Genomic DNA, 12,990 nt, shown 5'->3' on the forward strand with positions numbered 1-12,990 from the left:
GGAGCAGTCCTACGTCATGATCATTTGTAGCAGCTGTGTAGGAGTTACCTGGTCTATGCAAGGTGCCCCAGGAAAGGACAGGGTGGCCAGGCAGGCTGGCCCTGCTCCCAGCTCTGCTGCAAAAGTAAATTTAGTCAGGTCCTGAGTTTCCCAGATGGAAGCAATCTTTGACCTCTGGGATAACAGTGTCTCTGCAAACCCTTCCATAATCACAGGAATCTTACCAACAACTTCCCTGAATTTGAAAGAAGCCTTTCTAGTACCATTAGCACTAATGAGCTCCTGGTTAGCGCAGTGTATTTCCTGACCTGCTTATTAAATGGCAGAATGGACATTTTGCCACTTCTGTTCATCGTCACTTGTCCAGTGCCCTGTCCCATCACCGTCTTTCCTGAAGCGGAAGAACTGTGCTTGCTTTTGAGCACAGCCATGTGTCCGTGTCGCCCTAGGCACTGGGTAACCTGATGGAAATCTAACCTGTGTTGTATTTAAGCTGCGGCCTGCTGCTGCACCAAGCCCAGGCCATGGTTGAAGTGCCACAACCCAGGTCCCCTGGAGCAAGGAAGAAGCCCAAGTCCCACCCGAGGAGGAGGCAGCCTGCGCTGTGGAGGTCCAGGCAGGGCGCGCCCCTAAGAGCAGGGGCATCTGCAGACCCTGAGAGGAAGAGCTGCGAACCCAGGGAGAAGCAGGACCACACCCCACCACCCCCATGGCCCTGCTGTCTGCCCACACAGGATGGACACACAGCCTGCAGGCCCTCTAGCGCTTCAAAACAAGACGAGCTGCAGTACTGAAGGGCCCCAGGCTGGAAGAGAGATAGAATATAACTGAGTGACAGTGTGTCCAGAGCTTAACAGGCATCTCCTGAGTGGATTATTTAAAAATAAACGCACAGCTCTTACCACAAGACTTAAAACAGAAGTCCAGACATCGCTTGAGGTTTGCTGGCTCCTCTGTGAGCCAAGCCTAGGCAGAGCAGACGCTGTCTGCTGCTGCATGACACAGAAACCTTGTAGGGTCGCCCCAGGCTGAAGTCAGGGGCAGGGAAGGAGCCCAGGAGCGAGGCTGCAGCTGGGGGAGCCCGGACAGTCCTGCTGCTCATGCCCCCGAGCAGTGCAGTGACTCCTCCAGCTCCCCTCGTTGGCAGGTCACTCCAGCCACCCAGGCACTGGCCCCTTCCCTTCACAGGCCATCCTGGGTGTTGACATCAGATCTCCCCCTCCTTTCTCTTCTGAGACGCCCATCAGGAGACCCTGTTTCGAGAACTGCACATAAACAGATACCAGGGGCCAGGCTTGGGACTGTCTTCTGGAGAAAACAATTTAGTCCATTACAAGTGGTTTGGAATAGAAACATTTATTTTTCCTTTGGGGATTTCCAAGTGAGACTGTCCCAATAGCTACTTTGACATAAAGAAGAGGATTCTAAAGCAGACTGCATTGCCTGGCAAGGTGATAGGATGGATAGATAGAGAGATGACAGATAGATGATAGATAAATGAATAATAGAGAGATGGGGTGGGGCAGGTTGGGGTAGGGCAGGACAGGACAGGACAGGCAAGATAAGGCAGATAGCGAAGTGATAAAATATAGAGATAAAGGACTGAAAGATGAGTAATTGATAGTAGATGATAGAAGTGATAGGTCTATAAAGATAGATGATACGTATCTTAGACAGATGATGTTTTAGTTAATTTTCATGACTGTAACAGAGAAACAGGCCAGATAATTTTATAAAGAAAAGAGGTTTCTTTACCTCACAGTTTTAGAGGATCGAGGCACAGCCATGGTACCCTTCTGCATCCCACATTGGTGACAGCACACAAGTGAAGGTGAGGTTACATCCTCAGCAGGAAACCAGAGTGGCCATGTCGCTCAGCGCACCCTAAGATGTAAGGCCCTCCACCAGGGCCGCTTCCACCTCTTACAAGCTACACACCACCCAAGCCATCCTAGACCCGGGTTCTAACACCTGAGCCTCTCAGGAGACACATTTCAAGCACAACAGTGGTCAGGAGGTAGTACTTAGATGGACAGGTGAGCAGCACCATCCAACCAGGATCTAACAAGGCAAAAGATGCCGTGTCAGCTGCTTGTGGAGCCTGGGCAGCTTCTGTGCGTGGTTTACTCGGAGCTCTCAGACTCTGTGCAGTGGGGTTGCTGGCTCGTGGAGGGGTCTGGCTTGTGTTTCTTCCTTCTGCTGGTAGATAGGGCTGGCTTTGGGCATGTGCCTACATCTTCTTGACCCCGTTTCTAATCAACGCTGTCATTTTAGTTTAAAACCAGCCTCCCCGCTGCCTTATTCCTCGCCAAATCCCAATTAGGCAATCTGTTGTCCAGCTGCTGAGCGCTTTCCTAGGAAGTGCGTAGTAGGGTCTCTATTAGGACAGAGGAGATAAACTTGGCATCAGCATAATATAAACAATAAAGCAAACATTTGAAGTATCTTTTGGTAGTCTTTCGAAAGTGTCTCTCTGCATTAAGTAAAAAATAAAAGCCACACCAAAGGAGGAGGAATGTTTTTGAGTTCTCATACATGGTTTGAATAACGATAACTGAATGATGATCATCGTCCGTTTAGGCTTCAAAGGTGGATTTATTTAAATTCCCCCTGTGGGCATGATAGGTCATTTGTGCATGTGTTTGTGTCTATGCTGTTGGATCTTGCACTGTCATTTTATAATTACTCAAATCCCCCAAGCCACACCCGTCACCTAGCTGTCCTTTGCATTTCTTTTTTAGTGAGTTTCTCTCTGTGCTGAAATACACCCTATTAAGCCTGTCTGTGACAGAAGAGTCCAGACCAACCCATTTTATCATATTAAATGAATTATATCATGAGCAGCACAAAATGTTCTCCAAGACCTGGAAGACCCTTTGCCAGGAAATTAGCTTCTCTAGTTCTACAATATTCGTAATAACTGGCTTTGAAAAACTATTATATTGGAATACATGATAAAAGTAACCCAAAGCCTTCGCTTTGAGCTCTACCTCTAGCCCTTTTATTATTTTTGTTTTGAGATAGGGTTTTACTAATTATTAAGTTGCCCAGGCTAGGCTCAAGCTTGCCATCCTCCTGTCCCAGCATCTTGGTGTCTGAGGGTTATAAGTATCCATCTGAGTATCCATCTATCAAGTCCAGCCATCAGGCATTGTCTTAACATGTACTTTTCTATATCCATGTACTTTTGTACATCCTACTGACATTGTGTGTCTACAGTGCACTCCAAATGAAAAAAATCATATTTTAAAATGACGACTTAACTATACAATTGGGATAGGGGAAAATTGATTTGTAAATACTAAATGTAAGCTCCCACAAGAGAGCACTTATCTTTTTAAGGTGAATCAAACAGTATATTATACTATATAACTTTCATTTTTCCCTGTGTTCATCATTGATCTCATCCCATTCCTCCTCAAAAAAAAAAAAAAAATACTTAAAGTCACCCTTTATTAACATGGTCACAGGAAGAGAAGGTTTACTCTGATGTGGTTTGTAAGCCTGTAGACCACTCATTAGCCTTCTCCTGGGTCCAATTCATTCCTGTCTGTGTTTTGGAAAATCCGAGTTAGAAACTGATTGAAAGACATTTAGGAGGGGGATAGAGGGCTTGATAGGGAGGGTGCCAATTCCACGTGGGAGTTCTTCGTATGGTTTTGTTTTGTTCTTTTTATTTTCTCTTTGAAACCTCCACTCTCTAGCAGGACAAGATGCCTACTGTCTCTTCCCCTCTGTGTCCTCCTGTAACAGAATGAATATTACTGTAGGTTAGACTTCTTGTGGAAGAACAAGTTCAAAAAAGAGCGGGAGGAGATAGAAACCATGGAGAACCTGAATCGCGTGCTGCTGGAGAATGTGCTTCCGGCGCATGTGGCCGAGCACTTCCTGGCCAGGAGCCTGAAGAACGAGGTCAGTTGGGGCCGAGGCCGGGCTGGGCTGGGGCAGACGGGCTGGAGAGGCTGCAGTTCCAAAAGTATCTTGATGGTCCTAGAGACACTGGTCAGGGGTTCCCATCTCCTTCTAAAGTCCAAACATGGAGTAGCTTCACTATCAGAAAGGTTTGCTCCCCAGTCATGGAAAGTTCCAGATGCATGTCATATCACAGCCCTGAATGCATCTCCAGAGTGGTCCCTTTCCTCTCCCCAGCCGGGGAAGGGGCCACCTTGCTAGCACTCACTAGAACCCAAATCCAGAGGTCACAGTAAGCAACACTGCACGCAGACCTCTGGTTCCATCACGCTCAGCTTCCCTGGGTGACTGAAGGACCTTAGAATTTCATAGATGAGATCCTCTGTGAGTGGGGCAGACATGCGGAGTTACCCACACCAAAGAAGACAGAGATTTGAGCCTGTCTCATGGAATGACTGGAAATGAGACTATCAAGGAACATTTATGGGAATGTCTAGCTAGAGGAGGACAGAGGTGGGACTGAAATGCCAAACGGCTTGTGAAATGAAATGTCATAGATTTCTGTCAGATTGCTGAATTGCAAGGGAGGGCAGACGGATCTGCGGTAGAACTTAGTTTAGAAACACATGTGTGATGCCACTGTGCTCAAAGCCTGAGTTCCGGACTCCAGGGTCGCAGAGGAGTCTGAGGGATAATCACGTGCCTGGGACATTTTCACTGCCATTTAGGAATAGATGGGAAGGCAGCAGAAGGAACTTGCTAATTAGTGACCCCAGCCCAGGTGATGCTGCAGTAAAACGCGGCTGGTGTGAGAAGGCTCCGCACAGCATTCACCTGCAGCTTGTGTAAGGTCCACACTATGAATGCAGGTGGCTAACGAGGGACGGATATGTCTTGAAAGAGCACAGGAGAGTCTTGGGGCCCCACGGTCTCCTAGTTCATCTCCCGATGCTTCCCACACCCAGCCACTTAATTCAGCAGTCTGCTTACCTGTTGATCACAGGTAATGAAATCACTGTCCCTTTAAGGAACCATCTGTTTTCATTAGCGATGTAAGAGCTCTTGCATCTTTGTACCTAGCTGCCTGCCAGTTCAGTTTTAAAGTCTGTGTGTTCCTACTGTTGCCCCAACCCTGCAGCCAAGCTGACACCATCCTAGATACAGAGGTGACCAGCACAGAGGTGGCCACCCTTGGGCTCCTCCTGGAAACCTCCTGGAAATCTGTTATCTCCAAGGACATTGGGAGGCCACCAAGAGGAAGGGTCTTCTGCAAAAGGCTCAAAGCCTCAAGTGCTATGCCCACTGACTTTGACTCAGAGGAGTGCTTTGGACACCTCCAATCCATGGTTTTCTAGAGCAATCATTGGTAAAATAGCACAACTTATAACCCACATTAACAAAGAGCCTTCCACTGTGTCATTTTTATTCTTTTAACCACTGTATAAATGCAAGAAAAAGATTAATTTCCCTTCAGAAATGAGAAGTCACGAATGATTTAATCACTGTAACAATGCCAAAAATCTTTTAGTTCAGTGAAATTCTGTTCAACACTGGGCCTTTGCTTGGGCTGTGTGAACATGGAACTGGCTGCTTGTGTTGCAGGCCAGTTTTTCAGGAAGCTCTTCTCCCTGCCCCAGGGCAGTTATTTTGCCTAATCCTTCCTGAGGCTTCTCTGCCAGCTGTGGAATCTCACAGGTCCACCATTCAGGCTGGGGAGTAGAGAGACCAGGCACCTAGGCATTCGCTGCTCTTGAAGACCTGATATATTATTAGTCACTTTCTATTGCTAGGATGAAATACTATGTACCCACAATTTAAAGGAGGAAGAGTTTATTTTGAATCACAGTTTTAAAGGGTTCAAGGTTGGTTGGCTCCAAGGTAAAAACTGCGTGGTGGTTGGCTCCAAGGTGGTTGGCTGGCTCCAAGGTAGAAATTGCATGCTGCAAGAGCTTGACCAGGAAAACTGCTCTCAACATGGGGCTACAAAGGGGAGAGGGAGAAAGAGAGGAGTCGTAGATAAGAATATACCCTTTCAGGTCACAGCCCCAGTGACCTTCCTCTCCTAACCAGGACCTACTTCTGAACAACACATTCGGCTGTGAATTCATTAATGATTGATCAGTCCATAGATAAGGATAGCACCCATGATCCAGTCATCTTCCAAAAGCTTTGGGGGGCACTTTAATCTTTTAAAGGGGGTACATCAATCTTTTCATTGATGTACAGGGCAAGAACATCTCTGAGAAACCCCTTGAATCCACATCAAAGCAAGCTCTCATTGCTTCCTGAGAAGACCGCAGTTTGCTACCAGATCCCCAGGTGGTAGGGACTGTGTGTGATTTTGAGGCAGGTAGCTTCCTCCAGAGAAAGCGGAGGCTTAATAAAAAACAAGCCACAGTTGCCACTACAGTCATCCAGGGAACACACACTGTACACAAACAGTACTTCGCTTTCTGATAGTGATGAGAACCCTCCAGGGACTGCAGCCTGACCCCTGGGACATTCTGGGGGAGGATGAAGCTGCTTTGCACATGACTTTCAAAAGAAGCATCTGTATTTTCTAGTCACTTGACTGCCAGGAATAAAGTCCACAATTGCTGACTGCTGGGGACACAGGTGCTAAGTAGGTCACACTTAGGTTAACGAAGAAAGAGATAATCCAAGATCAAAGGCCCTTGCTACACAGCCTGACTCAGAGGCCTGAACCACCAGGAAGTTTGCAAACACAAGATTGAGTGCAGTCCTGAGCATATTTTATAACACACCATGCTCCTTCCAGCCTGAGGAGGAGCCCAGACCCCTCCACGCCTGGCATATACAGCACTTGCACTGTTTATTGTTAATTTCTGTTTTCAGTCTCACCCCTGAACCCCTGTTTCCTGGCATGGTGATACCTGATGTAGCAGGTGCTCCTTGGTGTGCATGTGTGTGTGTATGTGTTTGTGTGTACATGAGTGTATATACCCACACACAGATGTTAACAGAGTATTCCTGTGAATTTTAGCCTATTAGTTTTTCATCACTATGATCAAATACCTGAGAAAAACAACTTAAAGAAAGAACGTTGTATTTGGGCTCTTGGTTCAGAGACATCAGTCCATGGTCTTTTGGATCCACTGCTCTTAGGCCCATGACAAAGAAAACTTTGTAGTGGCCAGGAAATAGTTTCCTTATCTGCAGGTGGGGAGTAACAGGTCTCGTAGGGCTGTAGTCAAATGTGAGATCGTGCACGCAGTGTTCAGAAATGCACCCATCCTGTCATATGGTGGGCACTTGGTGAGAGCCACCTATATTCATGATGTCCTTGTCATCATCTTCCTTCCCCAGAGGGTCACTCTGACCCGTGTCAGCAGTCAGTGGGAGAAACAGGGTATAGAAATGGGCCCTATCCTTGCTAAATTTACCCCTTTTCCTAAGACCAGAAGAGTCCTTGGAGTTTATGCTACTGCTATAAAACTGACATTTAAATAAAACATTTTAAACATTTTAGGATATGACAGTGATCTCTCCTGTTGGCACAATGCTGTTGCAGTCATAGCCAAAACCAAGCCTTGACAATCACACGTCCCATGGGTTGTCTCCCAGGGATTTGCAGAGAAGATGCAGTTTGCCCAGAGGGGCAGTTCGGACACACTGAGCCCAAAAGAGGAGAAAGCTGGACTCCCTTGTTCATTTCATGTCTACAGATTTTGAGTCCGCAGTGGAATATGCTACAGATTGATCCGCCCTGAAAACAGAATTATGACATGAACCTGGCTTTTCCTTGAAGCTGTTGTGATCTTCAGCTTGCCATGATTCTGATGGATATTATAGATATCACTGAGGGAAAGAGAGTCTGCACGAGAGCCCCCAAACCTTGGTGATTAGTATGTTTAAGTGCTCTGTCAAGGGTTCCCAGGAAGCAGAGGCCTCTCTCTGGTGGTGTTTGTATGAATGAGGCCCCTTGCTCTGCCAGTTCACTTGTTTCCTTGCACTCGGAGTTGGCCATCTTGTTTAAGAGACTTGTCTTCATATTTCCTGGTGGAGGGAGCATTTCCCAAGATGCCCTGCATCATCCACAATGACACCCAGGGCGCTGCTGGCCCCTGAGGAAGAAGGAGATCTTCCACATCGGAGACCAACCCCCATGGCTGTGCAACAGCTCTTGCTTTCTGAACCCTTTAACAAATTCGAAACTATCATTCTGTGATAGGAAAATTACATAAACATCTTGAAATTTTGTTTACAAGACATTGCAATTTAACTCTTGTCTATACTTGAGGAAATATGAGCCTCTTTCTATTGAAACATCTAAAGAATAACCTGAATAACGATTGTCAGTGTCTTATGCATGTGAATAAGTGGCCTGAGGATTCCACTGGTTCTGTCTAGTCTAAAAGGAATCTCACTTGTTGAGCTCATCTGCTCCTTTCAGGAGACCACAAGTGGAAAATCTGTAGACTCCCATTCAAAGAGCACAGCAGTAACAAGTCATTTTAGTACAATACAATCAGATGATTTTGTTTCCCATCAGTTGTTTGAAGAACACTTTTTCCTAAACCCGACTCTGTGCGATTGCTTGTGATTGCATAAATTAGAGATAACAGAGAGATTTCAGGCAGGGGCACCACTTATGAATGAGCAGTGGCATCTGCTTATTAGAAGCGTCTCCTGCCTTCAGGGCTGGTGTGTGGGATGGGCCAGAAGCTGGAACCGGGGAGGAGGTATGGGAGTCTTGAGTGATTTCCTTATGAATCTAAGCATGAACAAGCCCTTGCATTTGGACTTTTTTTTGGAGGGCTCCCTGGCGTTCAGCCCATCCTTTTCTTCTCGATAGGAGTTATACCACCAATCTTACGACTGCGTCTGTGTCATGTTTGCCTCCATTCCGGATTTCAAAGAATTCTACACAGAGTCAGATGTGAATAAGGAGGGCTTGGAATGCCTCCGGCTCCTGAATGAGATCATTGCTGACTTTGATGACGTAAGTACGAGAGTCACCGTCCCGGGTAGAGGAAGGCCCACACCCTGTGAGTTTAAAATTGGTCCTGGGTAGTGATATAATCTTTTGGCTTAGCTCTGGTTGGCTTGAATTAAATCTGTGTACTGTATTTAGGTCTCAGGCTGATTTGGGGGGAGACAGTGACACTGTTACTAAGCACAACACAGCTACCAAAATCTCCATTCAGATTTTCTATAAAGGCTTGACTTTCATGGAAAGTCTTTAGCCATCCCTTTACTTATTAAAATATAATGAATCTGTCTGTTGTGGTAGATTATTAGCATGTCTGTGCATAGTTCAACATCTTTATCAGACATCAGCTTGAGTGATATGTAAATGGCATACCTTACTATTGACAAAGCAATGTGTATGGGGGACTATACATCACCTTTTAGAAGGGATAAAGTATGTATTTTAGAATTTGAAAGAGGTGTCATATTTCAGTGTTCAGTATTCAATGACATAAAAAAATTCCACGTTCTACTTTGTGGTGAAAATAAACCCGCCTTTGGTGGTACAGATACTGCAACTACATGATTGTTATCATTCCCAAAATGGAGGAAAGTTGAGCTCTGTGGCCTTATGTAATCAGGGTTCATGGAATTTAGAAATACAGTGCTGGGATTTTGTAACATGGTGTTTCAGACCAAACAGATCCCAAAATGTTCTGCGAATCCTGTGTTTTCTTCTACCCCATCCTTGTATGAAGTTGACCCTAGATATCCATGGGACCTTCATAAAAGCCAAAGATTTGCACTGTGGTAACCAGGAGCAGAATGAAAAACATTGGCATGTCAGCTCCAGCTGCACCTCAATAAAATAACTGTTTTCCTGGATCCATGGGTGACAGGGGACACATGGGTATGTGACACATAACTAGCTTCAGTCCTTCGACACGTTGTCTGGAAGGATCTTGCCTGAAAATGACAGCTCTAAGGAAAAGCCAAGGAAATGCTTCTGGGCCTCAGTCGGTGCCCTCGGTTTGAGCCCTGCCTTTGTGAGCAGACATAGAACTTTCCAGATCTTCCACCGGGCCGTCTTCTTCCTCAAAGTTTCTGTTCTATATAACTTTTCTGCCTCCACCTTAGAGCCTAAAGTAGTGGATCAAGGAGGAGTCAGATGGGAAGTTGATAGCAGCTATTTGAACCAGAAGTGTTAGCATTCGGGCTGATGGAGAGAGATTCATTTTCTTTCTTTTTTCCTTCCTTCCTTCCTTCCTTTCATTCTTTCTTATTTTTTTCTTTCTTTCTTCCTTCCATTCTTTCTTTTTTGTTTTTTTTGTTTGTTTGTTTCTCTCTTTCTTCCTCCCCTCTTTCCTTTTTTCCTCTTTTGTGGAGCTGAGGATTGAACCCAGGGCCTTCACACTGAGCTATATCTCCAGCTTTTCTTATTTTTTGAGACATCTTCCTGCTAAATTGCCCAGACTGGTGATTCTGCTGCCTTCGTCTCCTAGAGTTCCGGGCTTGCAACACCACATCTGGTTGGAAGGCTCCTTCTTTTAGATTTTATTCTTCCCATCTCCACTACTAAGAGGCAAAGCTGATAATCCTCAGCATAGATAATTGGTCACAAAACACTACAAATCTGCAGGGAATCTCACTGATTCATGAGTGTGTATCAGTGCCTTTCAAGCTTTATCAGGAATTACCCCTTGCACTGTAATTTATCCTGGTGCATCCCTAGCAGTTCGGAAGATAACTCATGTTCATTGGAAGTAACTCACTGTACTCCATTTCCTTTCAAGTTACACTTTTTACGAAAAAGTCTTCTGTCCAGGAAACCCAGGGTCAGAGAGTGCTAACAGTGGTGGAAACGAGTCACATCCACTTTGTATAATGTGAATTTCTTAGAATTTGAGAATGATGTGGAGTGTTCTGCTCCAGGCTGTACCCAGCTAAGTTACTGAAGGACTGTCATTGCTTTGCAGCTGCTGTCCAAACCAAAATTCAGTGGCGTTGAAAAAATCAAGACCATCGGCAGCACGTACATGGCAGCAACAGGTCTGAGCGCCGTGCCCAGCCAGGAGCATGCCCAGGTACACACGTGCACGTGAGCCTCTGCTTCACTCCCCTGTGGGTCGGCCCTGAATCCACATAGTGACCCCTGGGTACAGCGCAGAGCTCAGTGTCTCAGGTTCTGTAAGAAAAAAGAAGAATCTCAGAGTCTTCTTGGGGCTGGGGTCCATTCTCAGAACTCCTGCTGATGAGCAGAACCCAAGACAGCCAGGAGCTGTAATACACCGGTACTGAAGTAGAGGGTGAAAGTTATTTATTTACAGGAGACTCACTAAAGGTCCTAGTCTTTTAATGTGGCCAAAAATGAGGTCAGCCATATGGCAATCTGGTTGAAAAAGTGATTTGGGCGAAATCTGGCCTCTTCCATCAACTAGGGAATTTGAGATCTTCTGTCGTGTGGCTTCCTTCTGTGTGTGGCTGTGTGTGCAGACATACTGGTGTGAGCTGTGTCATCAGCAGGGGTCAGTGTCCCTGGGGACAGCACACTTCCTGCCTGGCCACCAGTGCAGGGTAGCAGTGCCGCTGCCCCCTGCTCCGTACAGAACAGAGTGGAACTCACCAGGACACAGCTTCTGGAAGGCAAACGGGTTCCAAAGAGAGAGAAGGCTGAGCCCCACTTTTTCAGCTCTTCCTTCCCAAAGAAGGGGTGAGAAACAGCCAGTGTTGTCCCAGGGCAACTCCCAGAGTGGTGGAAGAGGGTCTGTTGTCCCACTGGAGGTCCACGAGCAGAGGGAAGGAGGTGGGACCCTCCTTGTGTCTTCCACAAGAAAGGGGTGACCAGTGATCCATTGGCTCCTCTCTTCAGTTAGTGGTGTGCAGTGTTATTTCTAATCAGTGTGCATTACTTTAGCAATAAGGAGGGAAAATCAGAAGAGACAAAATAATAAAAGAAATTTTTAAAATATAGCAAGCTTCCAAACCAGTTTGGAGCCTGAGGCAAAAGAAAAAAAGGTGTGTTAATCTCTCTGCACAGCGCTGTTTACTTTTAATGATTAGCGTTTATCCCCCAAACATTAAAGTGCTGAAAAATACTGAAAACAATGTAAAATAGAGGTATTAAAGTATTACAGCATTTCAATTTTAAATTTATTTATATAAGAAAACTAATTATAACTTTACCATCCTGACTTTAATAAAAGCAAACTTACACTTCTTCAGTGCCTTTAAAAATAACATGAAAACATGAATGGAAAGACAGGCTTTGCTTTTCCCATCTCGGACTCTAAGGCCCTAAGCACAGCACTGCTGGAGCTGACCCGTGGGAGCCCAGGACATGGTCGGCCTGAGCAAAATACTGCGCACAAATTAGTTTAGCTACGGTCATCACTGCTCTGCAGAGCACGGGGCAGCTGAAGGCCCTTTTCCTGGGTTATAGACAGCTGCTTTCTTGCTGTGTCCTCACTTGGCAGAGTAGGGCTGAGAAAGAGGAGAGACACAGAGAGAGCGAGACAGAGAGAGCGGGCTGTGTCTCCTGCTCTTTCATAAAGGCACCAATCCCATCTGATCCGGGTCCCACCCTTGTGACCTCACTTAACCTCACATGCTTCAGTCCTATGTCCAGTGTAGCCACCTAAGCAGTCAGGGCTGCAAGGATACAAACATTATCTTTATTTAAAATTCTCCTATTTCAGTGCATCCTGGATTTTCTGCATTTTTCAGTACAGAATATTTACATTCATTTTGGAAATTCATATATATGTGATTATATATAATCATATCTTGACCACTTTTGATCATCCCCCATTTCTCCCTTACGTTTCTCCTGATCCCGTCCCCATCTCCAGAAAGTCTGTTTTACTTTTTAACTCATCTGTATTTTGGTGGTTTTCCCATAAGGGAAGTCGCATGAGGTTTGGTTTCTGTGTCTGACTTACTTGTCTTCACACCGCGGTCTCACGACCCATCCATTTTCCTGCGTCATCGGCTCACAGCCCACCTCCAGGACCTCTGTTCCTTCCTCTCATGTCTCCCTCACCCCTGCAATCCCGCCTCACCGCTACCAACACCAGAAATTTCCGCTTTTGACCAGAAACTGCTGCGAGTATCCCGACTCTGAACCTGTTTGTGTCCTCTGATTGTTCA

The 12,990-nt window shown here is 45.9% G+C and overlaps 1 protein-coding gene across 5 annotated transcripts in view; it reads left to right on the forward strand.

Annotated features, from left to right (window-relative positions):
* The window catches only part of Adcy2 (adenylate cyclase 2), a 396,939-nt gene that overhangs the window by 362,562 nt on the left and 21,387 nt on the right, over nucleotides 1-12,990 (forward strand). For all 5 annotated transcript variants that reach the window (XM_063257949.1, XM_063257950.1, XM_063257951.1 and 2 more), the window contains 3 exons: nucleotides 3,754-3,912; nucleotides 8,729-8,875; nucleotides 10,821-10,928. In XM_063257949.1, the coding sequence (XP_063114019.1) occupies nucleotides 3,754-3,912; nucleotides 8,729-8,875; nucleotides 10,821-10,928 (414 nt within the window). The remainder of the gene's footprint in view (nucleotides 1-3,753; nucleotides 3,913-8,728; nucleotides 8,876-10,820; nucleotides 10,929-12,990) is intronic.

Source organism: Cavia porcellus, unplaced genomic scaffold, assembly GCF_034190915.1.
Source record: "Cavia porcellus strain 051 isolate PalLab524CR breed Dunkin Hartley unplaced genomic scaffold, mCavPor4.1 scaffold_11, whole genome shotgun sequence".
Lineage (NCBI taxonomy): Eukaryota > Metazoa > Chordata > Mammalia > Rodentia > Caviidae > Cavia > Cavia porcellus.